This window comes from Oculina patagonica, chromosome 13 (genome assembly GCF_052425735.1).
Source record: "Oculina patagonica isolate OP01 chromosome 13, crgOcupat, whole genome shotgun sequence".
NCBI classification, from domain to species: Eukaryota; Metazoa; Cnidaria; class Anthozoa; order Scleractinia; family Oculinidae; genus Oculina; species Oculina patagonica.
The window spans coordinates 1,391,893-1,413,728 of record NC_135770.1 but is presented as its reverse complement, the minus strand read 5'-3'; the positions used below and the strand labels follow the sequence as shown (position 1 = coordinate 1,413,728).

Genomic DNA, 21,836 nt, shown 5'->3' with positions numbered 1-21,836 from the left:
GTACCTGTTAAGAGGAATGATCGTGTTTACCATTTTTTTCTGGTTTGACAAAGTTCCCCTTTCTTTACTTCCAAGGTTTGTTGATGCCGCTGTTGTTATACGCTGAGCAGTTGTATCTGGATACCAAAACTGGCTTTTTGCGGTGCTTCTGGCGTAGTCATCAGAATAATCTAACAAGTTTTTGATAAATATCAGCTTGTGAATGTTGTCAACATCATAAAGTGTTTTGCCCGCAGATTTAACCACAAGTTTTTTCAACAAAGAAAAAGAGCCGTTAATTGGGGCCGCCTCGGTGTTTGCTGCAATTCCCGCGCTATCTGCGACCACTTCGAATGTAAAATCTGCTCGGAAGTAAGCGTTGTACCAGTCGTACCAGTTGTCCCTGTCAGTCACGAAAAATTTGTAGCCACTTTTGGCCTGGCGCAGACCGTTTCCAGGAATGGAAATGGCCTTGTCTAACCCAAAACGCACAAACTCAGTTTTTTCCAAAAACTTGGCGCTTCTAAACATCGCTCTCGAAGCCGGGTATATATATTCTGCAAAAAAAATTTAATTTTCTGCGATCATTTGGTTCACCTTCAACATTGCTTCTCTTCTTATATTTTCAAGCTTTTTTCTCGATGTTGGGTTAAGCTCTTCTTTTTTTCTTAAAATATTTTCAAGCTTTTTTCTTGATGTTGGGTTAAGTCCTTTTTCTTTCACCAAGTTTTCAAGCTTTTTTCGTGAATCAGGTAAAAAACTTTCTTTTCTTTTTAAAACTTGCTGAATTTTTTCTGCGCCGCGCTCTGAAATCTTTTTGGTAGTTTCTGCCGTTTTTTCAACCGCTTTTCCCACGGCTTTTTCAGCGGCTTGTTTGGCAACCTTTTTTGCCTTTTTTTTCCCCTTTTTCGCAAATCGTTTTCCTATTGCCATTAGAGTATCTCTTATGACCCCCGTTCCTTTGTGCTGATATCTGTATCGACCTCTGTCGTAAACTCTCGTCCACTCGCTTGGGTGATTCATCCTATACTTTGTCAAAAAAATCATTCGTATTCTTCAATGAAGATGCTCAAAGCGACAGGTTGATCGTTCAAAAAAAGGTCATTTCCAAGTCCGTCACTGATTCTGATTCTTATCGAGTTAATTCGGTATTTGTTAACTGGATGCCACAAGAGTCGACGAGGCTCTTTCGAAAATGGATAAGATATTTGAAGAGTCGATGTTGACAACGTGTACAAAACATCGTCTTCAATGTTGTCAACAGCTCTTGAAACAAGGTCGCAATGAACATAAATCCAGTCTACCCCTCTCGTCAAGTTTGGAACATGATCGCCAACGTTGTTTGCATCGTTCAAGATTTTTTTTTCAAAACCAATAAGATCTGAAAAATTGCCTTCTCTTAAATCAAGCTCGTAATCCTTTGCAATCAAAATTGTGACTCTGTATGTCGTGGTATAAAAATAAAGTTCAAAAATGTCTTTTGAATCATCAGTTTTTCCTGTAAGAGTTTGAAAAGCGTCGTTCAAGTCTTTGTAATCATACATTCCATCAGGAATGGTAACATCAATCCAGTCTGAGTCACTTTTTTTCTTCCATTTAAATTTGTTATTGTTATATTTTTCTGAAACATTGTACCAAGAATAGCTCATTGTTACAAGCTCGTTCATTGCCGCTTTGTACCTTTTTGAAGGGTCCAAAACAATTGGGGGTGAAAAGTGAATTTTAAAGTCATGAGGTTCATTTCTTGCATCACTCTTTTTCGCAATCGCGGAGTTGAGCAAAAGGTTAAGATGTTTCATCCTATATACTTATCAAAAATTTTTTTTGCTTCTTTTGTTGTCAGCGCTTTTTGTTTTGTTAACATTTGCAGCAATAAAACTATTTGTCTGCGCAACTTTTTTGAAGTGTTTCCTGCCTCAATTGAACCGAGGCTTATATGAAGTCTGTCAACAAGGTCGTTAACATCAACAACACCGCTCCCCTCTTGATCCGGGGGTTCTTTTTCAGAAAATAAAGAAGATTTTGCTTTCTTTTCTCCCCTTCTTTCTAAAATTTCGTCTCGGGCTTTTTGTATGTCTGGAATAGTGTAACCGTGATATTTTGATTTCGGGCTTTTCACGACATAGTCGGGGTTGTCTTTATTTTTCGTTAACATGCTGTTCAGCACCTGCAAATCAGTTGATTCTGATCCCTGAATTCCTGGATTTTGTGGTGTCCCCCATTTGGCGCGTTCAACTGACTGAGACAAGTCTTGTGGCGGCGTTGCGGCATCGCCCTCTTTTGCATCATCATCACCTTTTGTTGCATCATCATCAACACCACCTTTCGTTGCATCATCATCATCATCATCCTCCCCTTCTGCAAGAGTGGGAACCGGTGATGATGTTGGTGTTGGTGGTGGTGTTGATTCGGGGGTGTCGTCTTCGAAATCTTGGTCAGATTCAGCTATTGAATAGTCAGGTACGGGTAACTGCAAAAAAGTTTCTGCATCTGGTGTCAAAGGAGGAGTTACAGGGGGTGTTTCTTCATCTGGCCTGAAATCTCCATCAAATGGGTTGATTGCATCAAAAGCATCTAAGGCATAGTCTGGCACTTTTTCAGTATCTTTTTGCGCTGTAAAGGCGCGGTCAAACCTTCGTGTCAGCGGTTTAAATACCTCCTCACCTGAAAGCTGTCCAAATTTTTTTTCAATCGCTTTGTTTTTCATTGCAGTAAGTATTTTTTCATTTTGCTGCTCAACAGCGGCCTTTTTTTCAGCAAGTGTTTGCCATTTTTTCATCGACATCTTTTTGCGTATATATATAACGACTAAAAAATGAAGATTCCGAATTACGATCCTGAGTTTTATTCGCAAAGTGCTTTCAAACAGGGGCATACAAGCATGCCATCTGACACTTTTCGCATGCTTATTTGTGGTCCAAGCAACTCTGGAAAAACAAACACTCTTTTACACATGCTTTATGAGCTTTTGGTTTACGACAAAATTTATCTTTGCGCAAAAAATCTTCATCAAGAAAAGTATCAGTTGATTCTTGACGATTTTGAAAAAAGAGTCAATCCTGAAACTGGTTATGAAGTTATCGAGGCAACCAACACCGTTATTCCCCTTGAAGAACTCACAGATGACAACCAAAAAATTGTCATATTTGATGACATGGTTTGTGAAAGCAATCAAAACGAAATCATCAATTACTTTATAAACGGAAGGCATCGTCAATGCAGCGTCATTTATCTTTCTCAATGTTTTTTCAAAGTGCCGAAAAATATTCGTGACAACTGCAGCCATTTTTGTATTTTTTCTTTTCTTCCAAGAGAAAATAATCGTATTGCTGATGAGCTTGCCATAGACAGAAATCAGCTTAATCAAGCAACAGAAAAAAAAATTCTCTTTTTTGTATCACGACAGGCCAAAAAAAACTACGAAAAAAAATTTTGACGAATATATATAATGGGTGCTTTCAACGGAGACACAGGCCATCCTTCAGACAGCTCTTCAACAACTGGCCCTCCCGGCCCCCCTGGCCCAAGAGGTTCGATTGGCCCTGCTGGGCATAAAGGCGACACTGGCCCCCAAGGCCCCCAAGGTCCTACTGGTCCTGCTGGTCCACAAGGTTCTCGCGGTCCTACTGGCCCCGCTGGCCCGAAAGGCGACACTGGTCCTCAAGGTCCCCAAGGCCCAACTGGGTCAAGAGGTTTCGTTGGTCAAAAAGGCGATAAAGGTGACAGCGGCCCAACTGGCTCTACTGGTCCTGCTGGTCCACAAGGGCCCCAAGGTGCAACTGGCTCTGCTGGCCCCGTCGGTGCAACTGGTCCTGCTGGTCCTGCTGGTCCAAAAGGTGAAACAGGTCCAACGGGGCCCGCTGGTGCCACTGGGCCTGCTGGGCATACTGGGCCTGCTGGAACAAAAGGGCCAAAAGGAGATGCCGGCCCAACTGGTCCTACTGGTCCACAAGGTCCCGCTGGCATAAAAGGTGACCCTGGACAAATGGGTGTTGTTAATCAAAATTTGGTAATGAACGACCATTCGATCAAACAGCTTGCAAATCCTGTCGGAGACCAAGACGCTGTAAACTTAGTTTCAATGCAAAAGTATGTTTCAACTCACTCAATTTCTTCAGGAGTAAACGAAAATTTGTTTTCACATTTGTTTTTTTCTGCATCTTCTTTTCAAGGTGTTACAAATGTTAACTCATTAACAGTTGTTGAGAATTTTACCTCTGGTGTTCACTTACTCAAAGAAAGCGCTTTTCGTTTTAATTTAGTAAAATCTGGAAACAGTTTCAATTCAAGACTTAAAATCGGCCTAACCGGGTTGCCCTCTGGTGATTACACTCTTTGTGTTGAGTTTTTCTTCCCAGAAAGTGATCTTAACTGGAGTTTAAGTGCTTCGTCACCTTTTGGAAGTAACACTGTCAATTATCATACAAAAAGATTCAACAATCACACGCCAAAATATACGAGAACAATCATTCACTCACAAAAAAATGCGTCAAACAGTGACGATAAACTTTTTATTGACATAACCAATCCTGGTTACTCGGGGTCACAAGCAAGTGAGCAAGCTTATTTAATTGCTTATGGTGTAAAGGGTTATCAAGCGGACGTGCCAAGCGATGTTTTTGAAAAGCCTTTCATTATTTCAAGTGGAGACATGGTGCTTGAAACGAATATTGATATGAATGGGTTTGAGTTAAAAAACTATTTTCCAAAAATAACAAATTTTGTCATAAACGGTTTTTATGATGGAACCGATGGTACAATTACTCTTGGGGGCCATTTTCACCCAAGTTCTGTTGTTTTTTATTTGGTTAAATTTAATTTTAATTTAAATTACTTTATTATGCCCGTTGATGGAAGAATTGAAGAATGGCAGTTTCTTATTTTAAGTAAAAAAGATGATAATGTTGTAAATGATGAAGTACAGGTGGCGATCAAGGTTCAAACAGAAAATGGTGCAAGGGGGTCAGCCACACTCAGTCCAACCGTTTCTAATTTCCAAAAACAGGACCTTGTTTCATTAGAAGCATCAAAAGGAGACAAAATTTTGGTCGCAATTTCAAATAAAAACGGAGCAATAAATACAAAAACAGGTTTGTTAAATTTAATAATTACCGGTAAATATTAAGACGTACAAAAAAAAACAGTTTTAAAAGAGTCAATTTCCTGTCAAGAGGTTTGCGACAAGCTCTTTGTCAAAAGTTTTCAACTGTGCGATCGCCTCTTCTGACAATAAAATCACTGTTTGATTGTTTTCTTTAGCAATTTTATTATGTTGAAAAGTTTGTAAAGGGGGTCCAATAAACCTTTTAACTTTTTTTTTCCCACTTGTTATCAAAACTCCAGTTCTTCCTCGGCCCATCTTGATGTATATTTCAATGTCTGCAAATGTTCAATTGACATGAAGCCGCGAGCGGCATGCAAATTTGTGCGTGGGTGTCGGGGTTTACCCGAATGATATTTTTAGACGTTGTAATATCATGACTCATCGCACCCTGTCAAAAAAGCGTCGCGTGACGTGACAGTCACGGGCTTGTTTGAACATGTCAAGGGCTTGCCTGAACATGGTATGCAAATTTTGTTTTTTTCCGCGTGGGTAAACAAAGTCGGGGAATTTACCGTGACTCATTAACACTTGCCAAAAAACGCACTCCAGCTGCGATAAAAGCGTCTAATTCGTGGTGGTATTTGTGGCCTACCCTCTATACTACTACGTACAATGTTATGTGACGTTAAAGAAAAGCTCGTTTATATAGGAATAAGTGAAAGTGCAATCCTCTGTTGTGAAATCTTTGACTTTATGTGCTTCCAAAATACAAGAAAAATCGCCATAAAGTAAAAAAAAAATCCCCATGGAAGCGTACCCACTGTTGGATCCTCGAAAACGGCGGCCCTTGCGGTCCAGTTAACCAGATCTATAGTCCAGTCCCTGAACTCTCCCTTCCGCGCGTCCTTTAGTCTACAGCTCTTTAAAGCTGGCTTTGTATCGCCCCTGATGGCATTTTGTGTGCACTGCTAAAGTGAATAAAGAGAAAAAATACTAAGCAAATGTTCAGTCCAACTGTTTGGTCCGCTTTAAGAGAAAACGAACCTACCCGGGCAAAAACCAGGCTACGGGCCTGACTACGGAATCATTACAATCTCCAAGGCGAACGAGCTCGGTTATTCCCCTTGAATTACCACAACTACCTTTGTACTTCGAAGTGTATGACAGAAAGAACAACTCCTCCATTTTGTTGGAAAATGTGAAAACTTCACGAGAACAAGACAAAGTATGATTGACATGTGCTGGATGGCGGCGGGTTTTTATAGGCCTCTTTTTGTTTTTGCTTTTTTCATTCCTGATCATCCGCATATCTTTTTCATTTACATATTTGTTTACAACTAAACAGAAACTATATATCATTTTACTAAAGTGAGTTTTTTTATTTAAAAAGTGAACGAAAAATTTTACAGATGAAAACATCAAGATAGGAAGATATACCGGAAGTGGTCGAAATCAGAAAATCAAAACAACCTAGGTAAATAATGCACGCTTGGCGTCAATTAAACTCACCAAAATGGTACACACAAAGACAGCACAACATCAGGCTCCGGACAGTGTAAAACAATATTTAAAATTTTGTACAGTCAATTATTGATTTCTTCAGTTGACACATAACGTGGTTAGATTAGATTGCGTGACACAACTTTCAATCAACGTTCGCGTTCAAGCCGATGTTTTGTGTTCGGTTAATTTCTTCGGTTGTGCTGCCCGCTACTTTCCTTCATTTGTTCATATTATCGGAATCATATGGTTTGTGCAAAGTGTTTTATGGGCAATGGTTTTAATTCGAAACTTTCTGCGAATACTATGCTCGACGAAAACTAGAAAGGAATGCGAAATCTAATTGCATGGCGGACTTGACCTTGTGCGGTTGTCTTGCAGGTAGGCGACAGTATATATATTTTTGACTAGCTGGTGAGGTTTCCGGGTATTAAATGATGTTTTGTTGTGTCAGCTGTTATTTCAAAGTTTTGTTAAGCTAGGACGTTTGCGAAATATTGTGTTATTCATGCTAAATTCGTTTCGCGTGAGCGACTTTCTTGTGTCAATGTAAATAAACATGCTCGCAACAACAGCAAAGTTGCTGCCTGGCTGCGCTAAAAAATCGCTTAAACCACAACATATTTTTACATTTCTATGCTCTTTGACTTCTTTTTAGTTGGTATGGATACAAATATTACGCGGAAGTAGTTGGACTTTTGCGCAATGGCCAGTTGAAAATGTGCATTTTTGAGCTGTTGGCGTTTATGGCGAAGTAGGCTGCAAACAAAAAAATATTTCGTATTGTAAGTTTCTTTTAAACGAACCGAAATTGTGTGCTTTGTATAAATAAAGGTCCAATTTAATCCAGGAAAAGTAAAACAATTCCTAATATCTTATAATTTTGAAGCGGTGAACTCGACAATTTTCCTATTTTTCACTTGTCGCCATTGCTAAAAATAGGCCAGTCGCGGTCCAATCGAAAAAAATTCATAAAAAAATTATTTTTCGATATTTGCAAAAACTAAGGTGATTTCATTTGCTTTTGAATTAAGATAGACTCGTGGGCAAAGTTTGAAGGCAATTGTGTTACTGATCCGAAAATTAGCAGAACGGAATTATGGCGACTGCCTCTTAATCTGTACATTTGCAACCTTGCTATTGACTGAACAAATTTACAGACCTTTGCAAGGCTGCTGTATGGCAGGGGCTGCCACCTAATCACAAAGGTAATACACATGTATTTCTGTAAAGTAATGTATAATAATTAACAGTATCAGCAGCAGTAGCCTGAGAAGACAATGTCTCTGATGTCTGAGATTTGATCCCATAGAATTCCATACTGATCGCAACAAACTTTACAAAACAGAACACAGTTCCCAGAGTTACATCATCAGTATGAAATTTTGGAATCAAATCTCAAACACCGTTCATGCAGGGGAAAAACTGAGAGTGCAACTGAAGAATTCTAGCAGCATTCTATAAAAGATACAGCCTCCATGCACCACTGGGTAGGACACAAGGATTGTTTATGAGTGACAGCTGCTCTAGATTGATCAGAGAAGACAAGTGCATCACCTGAGAAAACAAAATAATTACCGGTAATCAGGTGCTGAGAAAGATGTAACTTTCTGTTGTCACAAGCATGAGACGGTCAGACCCTCACTGGAATCAAACCCATGACCTTCTTATAATTAGGGCCTCTTCATATGAGCTTGGTTGACTGGGCTGGCCCAGTTACGAATATCTCACCTCACTCCTATTTCCTTAAGTTTGTATAAAGTTTGACGTGTTCATATGAGAAGGCAGGCCAGCCTGGTTACCGAGATTTCGGTTGTAGAAACCGAGAGCTCGGCAACTGGGATGAAAATTTTCCTATAATAATATGAACACTCTAGCCCGGTTACCACGATGAACCTTTTTTTTTTTGAGAAAATAGCTTCGCTTTTTTTTGCTTTTTTTTGCTGGGAAAGACACGTTGGATTGATTTTTGCTTTACAACGAATCCGTGGGATGCATGTCAGTGAAAATCAAAAGCAATAGACTGTCATTGCGTTTTTTCATCCTGCAGCATGTATGTGTTTCCACATTAGAAGTATGCAAATGTGCTTTATAATAAAGTTGCAAGTGTCGATAAAGCTACCATAGTGGTGAACAATGCAACTTTACGTGTCATTATTTTGGTTTGTCTCTTGAATTTCATCCCAGTCAATCGGCCTGAAATTTCCCATATGAACAGATGACAAAATTCGTCCCGGTAAACAAGACAGCCCGGTCTCAGTCCTATGAAGAGGCCTTACACCAGTTGAATGCCCTAACCCTTGAGCTAGGCCATTTATTCCAGTTTAGGTCACTTGTTCTAAAATTGTATTCCAGGCTAGGCCATTTATTCCAGATGGTAGGTGGTTAATCAGGTGCTGTTAGCAAACAGGCCTTAAAAGTATTTTCAATAGTCCCCCGAGCTTGAATCCCACTTACACAGCTTACTGCAGTGCCTTTCAATAACACCATGCAAGAACCCAACACAATCACCCTGACACCTGGGCTCTTTGATCCAGTGTCTTATGCTCTAGCAATATTAGGCCAGTATAGAATAAGAAAATGTTATAACAATACTTTCTGGTGGCCCACACATGCAACATGCCCCAGAAATGATTAGAGTGAGATCCTAGCCTGAAACTCCATTCTTATCACACACACTAAATGACCTGGGAAGTATATCTCTGATTGTAATGAATTAAATATAAATGAACCAGAAGCACTATGCAGATCAGCATCTGTGTTTGCAGGCTAACAACTGTCAAAACTGTACCTCATTTAGGTCTGATATCTCATTATCAGCCAGTGACAGGGTGCACACTGTGTTTGATATTTGGTCTTTGATGACTGCCAGGGAAGATATTAGATTCCCATGCAGCAAGAGCGTCTGCAAAATGTGCACAGACAAATAAAAACTTTGTTAATAATCAATGAATGAACAAATGAATGGACAATCATCTTGACAAATTATCAATTTAGGCCCTATTTTATTGTTATTTGGACTAATTTCATCCTTTTGCCTCACTTTTCCAACCCCCCTTCCCCCTATCAATGTTGTAGTTTGTTTCTAGGAGCCCTTTGCTACAATTTTACAACATTGGATGGGGGAGGGGGGTATTTTAGTGGATAGTCATGAAATTTAAAAACTAGTGGTAAATTTGCCATAAAAACAGCAGTGGGAGAGCAAAGTCGATGTGTCAACTACTTTTGTCAAAGAGGGTGCACACTGTGTTTGATATTTGATCTTTGATGACTGCCAGGGAAGATATTAGATTCCTGCGCAGCAAAAGAGTCTGCAACATGTGCACAGAGAAATAAAACCTTGTTAATAATGAATGAATGAACAAATAAATGGATGGGCGGACTAATGAACAAATGAAGGAAGGAATGTATGAATTATTCTGTCCGACATCCAGACCATAAGGCCACTGTGCTCAGCCTTCTCCAGAGTAACTGGCAGCAGGATTGCTTATACATAGCTAGCAAAATGTACAGGTTGTGAGCGGAAAAGCAAACCCCAAATGCAATGGAAAACACTTACCTTTAATTTCCTGAGAGTTCTTAAGCCTGAGATAACAGCAATACTAAAAGACAAACACAATTTAAGACACATTATTCAAAGCATATGAAATGGATATTTCAGTTTGGTTGATAAGTACACTGACTGTGCAATCTGTACTTGTCTGTAAGTTTTGGAATTCAAGCATGAGAAATGTATGAATCCTCCCCCCACCCCAAAAAAAGGAACTCACTTTCTAAAAGTAGATTTCTACTAGTGATGGAGTCGGAGTTGTAATCCGAGTCGTAACAGCACTTGTAAATTCATTAACTATTCAGTGAGGGTGCAAACCAATCCCAGCACAGTGTTCAGATCACACTGATGTACACAACTATAAACCCCAATACAAATCAACAATAGAATTAACTTTTGATATAAACTCCTGCTCAGCTAATAAGTATTCATTAACTTTTGATACAGATCTCTACCGAATCGCATAACAATACTTTGCATTCAATTTATTGTTTTCATTTCACAAGTAGAATAAAATATTCGCGTCCGATCTGTATGGCCATTTACAATGGCTCGCCTATCGGCTTGCCATTGTAAATGCCCATACAGATCTTCCTCTCATATTTTATCTACTACTTACAACCTAGTGAAAATAAAAATTCAAAGTCAATTAAGCCTAGTCATTAGCTTGACAGAATCAGATTCCAAAGATTGATTTTAGAACGTCTCCATTTTTTGTTATTCCACTTTTGACTCCATCGTTTATGATCCAGTGAAAACTAGAATGATTATCAGTGACTCCCAAGCAGAAGCAGGAGAACAAACTGGCCAATTACAGCGCTAGGTCACAGCCGCCCCCCCCCCCCCCCCCCCACCTGAGTAATTCCTGTCTACTTGTGACTTCAAGAAGTCCTCCACTTTCTCACTAGATCATTAGTGGCAGAGTTGTAGGCCTAATCACTTAACTTTGTTACTACTTTCTCAGTTCAAATAATATTATTTTCACTAGTCAGATGGTTAATGCTCTGTTCTTCTGATTTATTTACAACTCCACCTCTGACTCCATTGCTAGGAGACTAACTGATGTTTATTATATCAAAATATAACTATGTACTCACCTATTGTCTGACAAATCCAGATGATACAGGTTGTAATTTCTATCAAGATTTTCAATTTGCTACAAAATAGAGTGCCACTACATGAGAATAACATAATTCAACAATCAACATTTAAATGCATTATCCCCATTACAAACAGTACAATGTACATATACCAAAATCCAGGTTTGCTACCCCAAAGTATTTATTTTTACCGTACTTATAAGTTACATTGAATATTTTTTAAACAGCACATTGAAAAAAAAACATTTCGCAGTTATTAACAAATCAACAACAATTTTTATAAACTTAAAACTAGCTCCAGAGGAAGTGTACCTCAATGCTGTTTCCAGATAAGTTTAACCATTCCAAATTGCTCAGTGAATTGACACCTTTAAAAGAAAGTGCAAAAACCCACTATGATTCGCTACAACTATGGTACTACATGTGAGTCTACTAAACTATTATTACTACTAACAACTAAACAAATACTGTTTCGACTTCTCTGGATGGGATGCTAGACCAGGCCCTTATATCAGGGTTTACCTAGGCAGTCAGGGGAATAAGTGCAGGTTTTGGCAAATCTTCGTTGAAGCACTCGAAGAATTTCCGAATTATTTCATCCAATCAAAAACTAGCGCGAGCGCTCACGAGTACTCCGAAAGCAATCACGCGTACAAATACGTCAGGTTGCTTACCAACTTCTGGAACGAAAACTGCGGGCTCAGTCACTTCTCGGAGAAGTGATGTCGCCATCAACTGGCACTTGTTCCCCCGACTGTAGGTGTAAACACTTTACACCAATAATTTTCCTCTGTTTTTGAACTATATGTTTTTCTCAGTACTCTGTATTGTTTTGAGCATTCTTTGTTGTCTTGTTCGTTCTTTGTTTTACATCACTGCTCACAGGTTTTTACACCGAGGATGAGCCTTAGACCAAGAGTCTGAGAGGTAGTTTCAAAAGAAAAATGTCTTGCCCAAGAATACAAAAAAATGAAACTCTGGTGTGACCACTTAGTCATGCATGACTTCCTATTGTGACCGTGCATCAACTTTGCATGACCTTTCAAGGACTGCTGCATGCTGATCAAGGTGAAAATTGGTCATGTGACTTAAAATACGACCTATGATTAGCTCTTTACACCATAACAAAAGGCCGGCCATCCTATTACTACTGCTAACAGTACTTAGCCGACCCCAATTTTACTATGTTCACGACAAAACAGAATATGATGTTGATCAGCTGCACTATACCTTCAATGGCGACAATACTGTTGTCACTGAGATCCAGCACTCTCAAAGTTGACGCTGCGCTGATTCCTTTAATATCCACAATGTGGTTGCCAGCCAGGGAAAGCTGAAACCGAAAAAAAAATTGAAATCTGGGTAATAGAATGGAGCATCCATTTTAGAGACGATACCTATATGTAGAAAGGGGGATGATATTTCAAACGCATGAAAGTTTCAAATTATAAGCAGCCAAAACGGTGTTTAAAAAATTGATCTATTTCTAGATCTAAAATGGGAGTATAATTTTGAATGCAAAATCTTGGGTACTAATTTGAAGACCCGGGCGGCACATACCCACCCAAAATATACCTGAGTACCCCCTGGGTTAATGTCCCTGTCTCCAGATTACCAGAGTGATTTCAAGAACAGTTTTTGCTTACTAGCCTAGTAATTAACCAGTCTTGAATGTTAGTCACATTTCTTATTCTAAGAGACTTAACCTGCAGAAATTAATAAAAAAAAAACAACAAGAAAAGCAGCGTAATCCTTTGACTAGCTCCTTACCTGTTGTAAGTGTACAAAGTACTGTAAATTCTCCACCTTTGATATCTCATTATTGCTTAAAAGAAGAGTATAAGGTGAGATTCCTCTGGGTAGACGCTCTATTCTCTTTAAATGATGACCTGCAGTTTAAAAGGAAAGAGTGCAAAACATAAATTTCTACTCTGAAAAAAAAAAAAGAGAAATTACTGTAATTTGTCATTTGTGTAACTCTGGATAATTTGTAACTCCTAATTTTACCAAGAGTAAATTGCACCACAACATATACACAGTCAAATAAATTGCTGTCAGTGCTAATTTAATTAATCAAGATTAAAAAATAATAATAATTGTTATACCCACCTGAAAGGTTTACTACACCAGAATACTCTGCTTCTGTCTCATGATGAGACTGATTCTCAGTTTGGTTTGATAACATGACTGGACTCCTAAGAACTTTAAAAAATGCAGTATGTACAATTGTATTAAATTTCATCAATTGAAGGGTTCGGTGCAGAAAGGGCGGTAGTGATTTTGGCCGAAAAAGAACATCAACACAACGACTCCAAATTTCGCATGTGAGTTTGTTTACGTAAGCAAAACATTGTTACTGTATTTATTGTCCCTGCTTTTTGCTCCGTTTTACAGGAATAACATATGCAGAAAGCTCGGTTTTTAAAGTTGGTGTTTTGAGAAGTCTCTTTGTTCCCTTTGAACAAAGAAAGTACTAAAGATGCCTACTGGAAAAACCCAGTTTTTGCATGAGTTATTTCTCGGAAACAGAGCAAAAGCCGCAGAAAATAAATTTATTACTGTAACAATGTTTTACTTATGTCAACAAACCCGCATGCGAATTTTGGAGTTGTTTTGGCAATGTTCATTTCAAGCCAAAATCACGGCCACCCTTTTTGCACCGTGCCCTTCAATTATATGTACAACAAAAATTACTGGGAGACCATAGACCAAGTCAAACAAGGTATGTACAAGAGAGAGAAGGGATATAGGCGCGATAACCAGTCGCTGTTAAGGAATAAGCCCAGGCTTCTTCCTGAATAAACTGTTCTCGGGAGGAACAAAGACCAGACTCAAGAGGGCGGCAGAAATTAAACCTACAAGGGATACTGACAGCATAATTATTGTCAGCCAGCCAGCAACACAGTAATATCCTTCATAATACCCTCAGCGGCATACCTGCCAACCCCCTTAGTACAAAAATCTGGAGACATCGAGAAATCTTTGCATTGTAAGGATATTGTTTAAGGCAATTTATGAATACTCTCTGAAAATCAGACTGGGAGATCTGATGAAAAACCTGGAGACTCCCAGGAAAATCTGGAGAGTTGGCAGGTACATGTATGCTTGGCGGCATTGCAGGAAAATCTGTTTAGACTATAAACGAAACACAACATGCGTTATCTCAAACTCATCCCGTACAGTTAAAGTAAATTAAGTGATCAGATAGATTCCATGCAGTTAGCTGTAAGCAGAAAACAATTTTGATCAAAATCCAAAATGGCCGCCTCTAGTCACTAGATCTGAAGCGGGAAATTTAAACTGGACTTTAGCTTGCAGATGAATCTTCCAGGTATTATGACTCACGATACACAACAAGCGTTGCTAATTGTGAAAATGGTGAGTATGGATGCTAAAAATAGCCGATTTTGCTTTTATGTCACTGAAAAATATAACACAGCAACACCCATCGTAAATTATTGACTCTTTCTTTGACTTATGCAAATAAACAAACGCAGAACTTTGGCGAAAAGCCTTTGCTGCCCAAATAAACTCGTCAGCCAAACAAGAATAGATTACAAATTGTGGTTAGTTCTAATAGCTTTAGTTAAGCTTACTGAGGGCTAAAAATGTTTATAAAAGTTCAGGCGAAAAGGAACTACAAAAAATAGAGATCGATCAAGGAACAGAAATAAGAAGTAGGATCTAGTTCGTCCTCGATCGAATCTAACGAGCGGAGCTTTTAAAAGCGGATAGATAAAAGACAAAGGAACTATATACATACAGGTTAAGAATTAAACTCCGGGGAAAGACGGCTAGAATGTCTTCAACGTTGTAACCATTCCAGCAATAAAATGGTTTCCCTCATAGTAAATTTTTGAGGACAAATCGCGCGAAGTCAAACGTACTTCTCGCACAAGTCCTACCCGGTCTGAAACGAGGAAAGTAGGTCCGCAACACGCGCACACGTCAGTTGTCTGTTATTTCCACAGGTCGCCCAGACTTTCTAGACGAATTCAATTCTTTTTTTTGTGCAACGAGATGTACTTTACCTTCTGTCACTATGTCAACTGTTAAGCCATTCTTGAGAGTACCCGAAATATGTTAATCTCGTACAGTTGCGAGCTCGTATCTCTAAAAATTATTGAAATTCGTGTGAAGAGCTTGGGTTATTATTGAAATTCGTGTGTAGAGCTTGGATTACCTGTGCCATTTCATACCTTGCGAGAAAAATCCCCTTTGAGCTTCGATTCCGAAAATTTGGTCGAGGGGTATTCTACTAAAATGAAAGAAATTTTTCAATCGTGCAAGAAAAATATATGCCGCCTCACTGATTGCGATGAAATCACTTTTTCTGCCCCGTGAATAACGATCTCAACCGCCACGCACAGCACTCTGCTAAAACTAGCTTGAAAAAAGCTCGCATTAACTATGTTTTTGTGGCTTTCATTCGTACTCATAATAATAATAATAATAATAATAATAATAATAATAATAATAATAATAATAATAATAATGACTTTATTGTAGCATATCCACAGTCAAGTGGCTCAGTCAGGTGAGAGGCCACAAAACGGCCGATAGGGGGGTGCGATTTACACTCCTTCTTATAAAAGCGTGAACACTAAAAAATATGTCTGGAATGTTCTTTGTCTTTTAACCAATCACAAGCGAGAACTTCAGACCGCAGAAACCACATGGGTTTCCATCGGTCACGGAACAATATTTGGTTCTCGTTTCGCTCCAATTTACAAGTAAACACACTAATTGTAATTCCTTCCTTTTTGAGAACATTCACTGCTCCACTGAAGAATAGGTTTGAGTGATTTTTTTTATAGAAAAAATTGAAAAACCGATGCGCCCGACGCTACGATTTGCCCCAGTTGCCGCCAATTTTCAAAAATTGTAACGAATTCGTATCTGCAGTTACCGTTCGCCTGATGGCATGTTACAATTTGTACTGAGGTAAGCTTGCATTTTCCGGTTTTTATCTCACCCCAACTATTGTAGCAGACCTAAACACTGATAGAAGGAAGGTTTGTTTCTTCGATAACAGCGCGCGAAACGATAGCGGGAAGGAAAAGCGAAAATCAAACGATTGAGCGATTGAGGTGTTTACTTTGCACCAATCACGCCAACATTTTGAATAATTTTCGTCTGGAGCCTTTGCAGTTTGCAGTGTTACGATCACGGAACCTCTAATTGCCTAAGGGTTGAAATCGTTTGCCGAAATAAATCGAATCCCTTGTTCTACCGAAAAGATTTACAATCAGTAACGAAAACTCCACAATTTTGTATTTTATATTCGGTTTATCGTGTTTACATCTTATGTCTAGACATGTCTACAACATACTGCATGCACTGAACCATGTCGTATATCGTCGCTAGAGAAACCGTCCTTTTTTTCTTTCAAAAATCCCTGAAACCATGTTCTGGATGTGGCCCTCGATACGAAAGAATAGCAGTTCTTTAAATTCTTAAAAAAGACAGAGCGTGTATCCTGAAACAAAATAAGAACTAAAGTTGCTCCGTGACCGATGGAAACCCATTTACTGTTTGTGGTTTCTGCGGTCTGAAGTTCTCGCATGTGATTGGCTAAACACAAACATTCCAGACATATTTTTTAGTGTTCACGCTTTTATAAGAAGGAGTGTAACTCAATAAATCGTCGCGATGCCCACATAAGGAGCCATTTTGGTCTGAAATTGAGAAATAGCATACACAAATACCTCCAGTCGCTTCGTGCTTCAGGGGCGAGAGTTAGACACCGGTCGTATGTGCCAGTTGGCGTGATACGTATTTCACAGACCAAACCGTCACACGCAGGTATATCAAATTTATTACATCACCAGTTATGAATGATTTACATATATTATAACGTGTCAGACACACACCATTATTTACTATTGCAAGACGATACATTCCAAGAAAATATTCATATCCCCTAGTCTTGTTAAACATTTAAACAAGAAGTTTCACTATGTTGTGGTGATGCCTGGTCACCAACCACATTCTACATCTCTGTAGTGCGTGTCCGGTTGAAATGTTTGGTTGATTTGTAAGAGTTTACGTTCTGTTGGTGGGTTGAATGACCAGGCCACGCCCCGTTATAAGGGAACTTCTTCTTTAAGCCCTGATATCTTCATACAATTATTCCTTCGTTGACTTTGTTTCCAGCTTACAATTCCTTAAGTGCTAGTTAAGAAAATTTAATCTATAAAAAATTACCTCGGTGATCAGTTACACCATACGAAAAGTATTTTTAAAAATCCCTTTTCGTGTTAATACATTTTTCCCCTGATGTCCGCATGCAAATTATTCTTTTAAGTTGGGAGATTTTAAGACAAATTCATCTTGGTTATCAGTTGTTGTATTCTTATAACATTCATGTCCTACGTATATTAATATTGCTAAGAAAAAATAAGATTTTGATGGTTACCAATCATTATTTTATCAAAATAAAATAAAACAACCCTTCTGAGTTTGTTTGAGTATATATTAAGAAAATAAGATATACTATACCAATACCAATAAGTAAATATAGTTTTGTGATACAAATACATCAATTCAGAAGGAAACATTTAATGTGAAATAAAATGTTGCTTAACACCTTTTTGTAGCCCAGAAACCATTAAAAATACCGTCCATTTCGTTTGTGCACCACTGTAATATTGTTTATCATATATACGTATTGAAATGAAAGTAGACCATTATTAAATATTTTCCGCTTCAGCTAAACCATAAATACTCTCTGCGAGTATTTTTAGTTAAGATTATACTTCAGCCTTGTTTCCGGCAAATACCGAGTATGAAACTGGAAAAGAGTGAAGCGACTAAAAGACACGCGTATTATATTGTGTGTTATAGGGTCGGGTGGGTGGGAGAGCAGAAAAACAGTATAGAAGTTTTAGACGCCAAGAAACCAGGCTGCATATTGCGGCATTCCAAAAATTATCACTAAATCGCCGATTATTAATCATTAATACCATGAATTCGTATCATTTGTTGTTTTAACTAACGACAAATCAAGAATTATGACATCTCGGTGCCTCATGGGTACACGTTGAAGTCTTTCACAGTTGGGTCTGCTAGAGGTGTAAACTGTAAAGAAACAAAAGAAGAAGAAAAATAATAAATGACAAGGAAGACTATAGTTAACACGCAAAACAAGCAGCTCTCATAAGCCTGTAATTCTACTGGTCCTCTACTGTAGCAGCTGCTATTGTGTTTGGGGCTAGGGGTAGTGTTTATGTTGTTTGTTCTACAGTCAACTCTCTCTAAAACGGACACCGTCGGGACCGGCACCAACTGTCCGTCCTAGAAAGTGTCCGTCTTATGGGGAGTTTAGTTACAGTGAAATGGCTGAAAAACGGCAGGGACGGGACCAACACCAGGTGTCCGTCCTATAGAGGTGTCCATTAAGAGAGAGTTGACTGTATTGTTTTCTCGAAGGGAAGCGAGCCATTCATGGGAAACCTTGCAAAAGTGCTACATGACCGAACGAATGCCCAAATTAAGCAGCCAAGTTGCAAAAATAGAATACCCACATAAAATTAAGTAAGGAGCCTTTTTTTTTAACTTTTTTCTGGCGTCGCTAATACTGAGCAGAGTATAACTGCTTTAAACGTAGACAAAGCAGAGACTATAGACGCATGTAGGATACTTTGGAAAGGACTACTACCACAAATGCGTAAGATGGAAGTCTTGTATCTCTTACCTGTTTGGTAAACTGGTCAACACAAGCCATCCTAATGCGCTCACTGGTAGCAGGACTGTCCAGTCTAAAGATCCCTTCCACACCTGATTCACGTCTGCGGATTAAAAAAATATTGATAAAAAAGGCCTGAAAGTTAGAAACATATGAAGGTAAGTGCCTCGTCAATATTGAAAAACTCGTGTTGGAGGAAAGCAAACATAGCTTAATTATGCGATTCAGGTCAGGTACAGCAAACACCTAATTGTCTGGTCACCACCACAAGTCACACAATCGTCATTTAATGACTGTCATAAGTCACACAATAGTCACGCTACAGGCATTTCTCACAAGCCACGCAATAGTAATCTGATGACTGCCACAAGTCACGCAATAAACATCTTCATACTACTACAAGTAACGCGGTAGTCATTTTATGATTACGACAAGTCACACAATAGTCATTTAATGACTTCCACAAGTCACACAATAGTCACGCTACAGGCATTTCTCACAAGTCACGCAATAGTAATCTGATGACTGCGACAAGTCACACAATAGTCAGCTACATACTACCACAAGAAACGCGGTAGTTATTTTATGATTACAACAAGTCACAAATAGTCATTTAATGACTTCCACAAGTCACACAACAGTCATCAGTTTACTGCCACAAGTCACACACAAATTTACCTTGCAGCCATGACGGCATCTTTGATGGCGTAAAACGCAGATGAGGCCAGGAATAAAGGAGGTTCTCCTACAGCCTGAAAATCAACGTAAATAAATCTGATGACAACATTGTAAGCTGAATTCAACCTACATTTATTGATTGTTCTCAGTTTCAACTACCGTGTAAACGAAACCTGTTAATCAAGAACACTCTTACATACGATAAGCCAAAACGCTGGTTAATTAAGTTTCCCCAGTTCACACATTTAATTTCACGACGCAAGCGTTACATCTGCGTAACCGTATTTCAAACGTACTAATGCTTGCGCCTCAGCGTTTGCGACGCGTATGAAGCAGCCTTTACAACTGGCAGCAAATAACGAAAAAATAAACAGACGATTGTATGACTTTCACCAATAACTCATCGTGAAAATAGACTGCTTGCAGTTTGTTTCTTTTACGAAATCAGGAAAGGACGAAGCAAAAAAGGAGCGAGGATTTGGGACGAAACAAGGGTGCGGCGCGCGCTATCCAATACACGCCAATACTGGCATTTTCGAATTCGCATTCACTGTTGTAAATATGCTCATCGGACCCTAAGAGAAAAGGCGGACTACAGGCAGTCTATCATAAAAACAAGAAAGCAGCTAAACCTCAAGGTTTGGTTTTAGGATGAAAGCACTTCAAATTAATTTGTTTTGTCTGAACTTACTTTTGAAGAGTAAACTGCTTTTTCGTTTGGTGCACTTCGTAGAAGATGGACGTAAAATTCCACTGGTATGTCTTCAAATCCGGGAATCTTGTACGCCCCAGGCCCCATCGTCCATGGAGAGCCACTCTGAGAGTATCGAACTTCTTCCAGAGTGAACAGACCCAGTCCTTGTACAAAACCACCTTCGACCTGAAAGACCGCAGATTAGCATAAATGAAATCAAGAATGGATTAAACTAAGCGTCAGAAAAATAAATTTAATTGCAAGTGTTAGATTTGCCTCTCCCAAGAGCAAGAATCGAAAAAGATTCCAGCTGGCAGAAGACTATATTGACGCCCTAATTGTCCAGTAAGAGAAACATGTGCCGTTTTCGGCAAATCTTCGTCAAAGCACTCGTAGAGTTTCCGATTTTTATGGTCCAATTAGAAAACAGCACGAGCACTCGAGAGTACTTTGAATGTTGTTACGCCATCACGACACGATCAGTTGCTTAGCAACTTCGACTAGAAAACTGCGGGCTCAGTCTGGTCTCGGGGATCAGAATTCGGCATCAACTGATGCTTGTTCCTCCGACTACGTAAGTAAGGCCGGTCTGCCATTTAAAATGTCAGAAGCACTTGTTTCGCTAAATAGAAAGGTTGTACTGACCTGCCCAATGTCGATAGCTGGGTTGAGGCTGGTACCAACATCCATCACAATATCTGTGCGAAGAACCTATTGGGCAAATGTTAAAAAATCACGAGCCTAATAATTATACCCTGGAGAAGTACCAAGTGACTGAAAGAAATAGATCTGTGAGCATGGCTGGAGATGAAGAAATTTTACGACAAGGTCTTATTCTTAAGAGTCACACAACTAACCCTTAAGATGGCGTGACAATGTGTCACGGACCTTTTAGATGGCGTGACAATGAAACTTTCCATTGATATGGCAATATTGTGGCCTTTAGGTAACGTATCCCTTAAGATGAGATGACGTGACAACGCTGTGACTTAGCGCAGCATAGCTTCGGCTACTATGTACCTGATGATCTCCTGTGAGGCAGTCAACTTCCACTTCAGAGCAGGCAGCACCAAAACAGAAATAATTAAATACTCTGCCGGTGTTCGTCTTCCAGTCATATCCTAAATCAGGTGTCCTGAAAAAAAATAACAAAAACAAAAACGTGAAACCACTTTTTTTGAAACTGGCTACTTTATGGCAAAAGCGATTTCATTTCCATGCTCACTCCCATTTAGAGAGCATAAAATCTTTTTCCCATACTACCCTGGGTGCATTAGCATCTGCTTTGAGTGCAGATGGATAATGTCCGTTAAATTTCCTTGTTTCAATCAGTCTTGATATTAGATACTCATAAGCAGAAGCATCAAAACACGACGACTAAATCCATCTTACCCTGGATTACCACCAGTTGGTTTTCCAACATCGAAACCTGAACACAAACAATAACCAGCCACACACAACGGTACAAGCAGCAAAAACTGTCCAACACTAAATAGAAATCTGTATTTTCGTACCTGTAAAATCCATTAGCAGAAAGATTGACCCGGTCAAAGTAGGCTAAGCGAACCTAGTAAAAAAGACACACCACCTTATCCCAGGATTAA

The 21,836-nt window shown here is 39.1% G+C and overlaps 1 protein-coding gene and 1 pseudogene across 4 annotated transcripts in view; both read right to left on the bottom strand.

Annotated features, from left to right (window-relative positions):
- The window catches only part of LOC144636751 (uncharacterized), a 38,007-nt pseudogene extending 22,980 nt beyond the window's left edge, over positions 1-15,027 (bottom strand). Inside the window, exons 1-9 of the transcript XR_013567615.1 lie at positions 14,937-15,027; positions 13,283-13,368; positions 12,944-13,062; positions 12,404-12,506; positions 11,486-11,541; positions 11,171-11,229; positions 10,083-10,125; positions 9,315-9,428; positions 7,995-8,080 (exon numbers count right to left, since the gene is read on the bottom strand). The product of XR_013567615.1 is annotated as an uncharacterized LOC144636751 (transcript). The remainder of the gene's footprint in view (positions 1-7,994; positions 8,081-9,314; positions 9,429-10,082; positions 10,126-11,170; positions 11,230-11,485; positions 11,542-12,403; positions 12,507-12,943; positions 13,063-13,282; positions 13,369-14,936) is intronic.
- Positions 15,028-16,975: 1,948 nt separating this feature from the next.
- Positions 16,976-21,836, bottom strand: part of LOC144636747 (xanthine dehydrogenase/oxidase-like) — an 89,432-nt gene continuing 84,571 nt past the window's right edge. For all 3 annotated transcript variants that reach the window (XM_078495938.1, XM_078495939.1, XM_078495940.1), the window contains 7 exons: positions 21,747-21,799; positions 21,253-21,367; positions 20,878-20,943; positions 20,230-20,418; positions 19,539-19,612; positions 18,870-18,963; positions 16,976-18,253 (listed from right to left, as the gene is read on the bottom strand). In XM_078495938.1, coding sequence (XP_078352064.1) covers positions 18,203-18,253; positions 18,870-18,963; positions 19,539-19,612; positions 20,230-20,418; positions 20,878-20,943; positions 21,253-21,367; positions 21,747-21,799 — 642 coding nt within the window. In that variant the 3' untranslated portion in view covers positions 16,976-18,202. The remainder of the gene's footprint in view (positions 18,254-18,869; positions 18,964-19,538; positions 19,613-20,229; positions 20,419-20,877; positions 20,944-21,252; positions 21,368-21,746; positions 21,800-21,836) is intronic.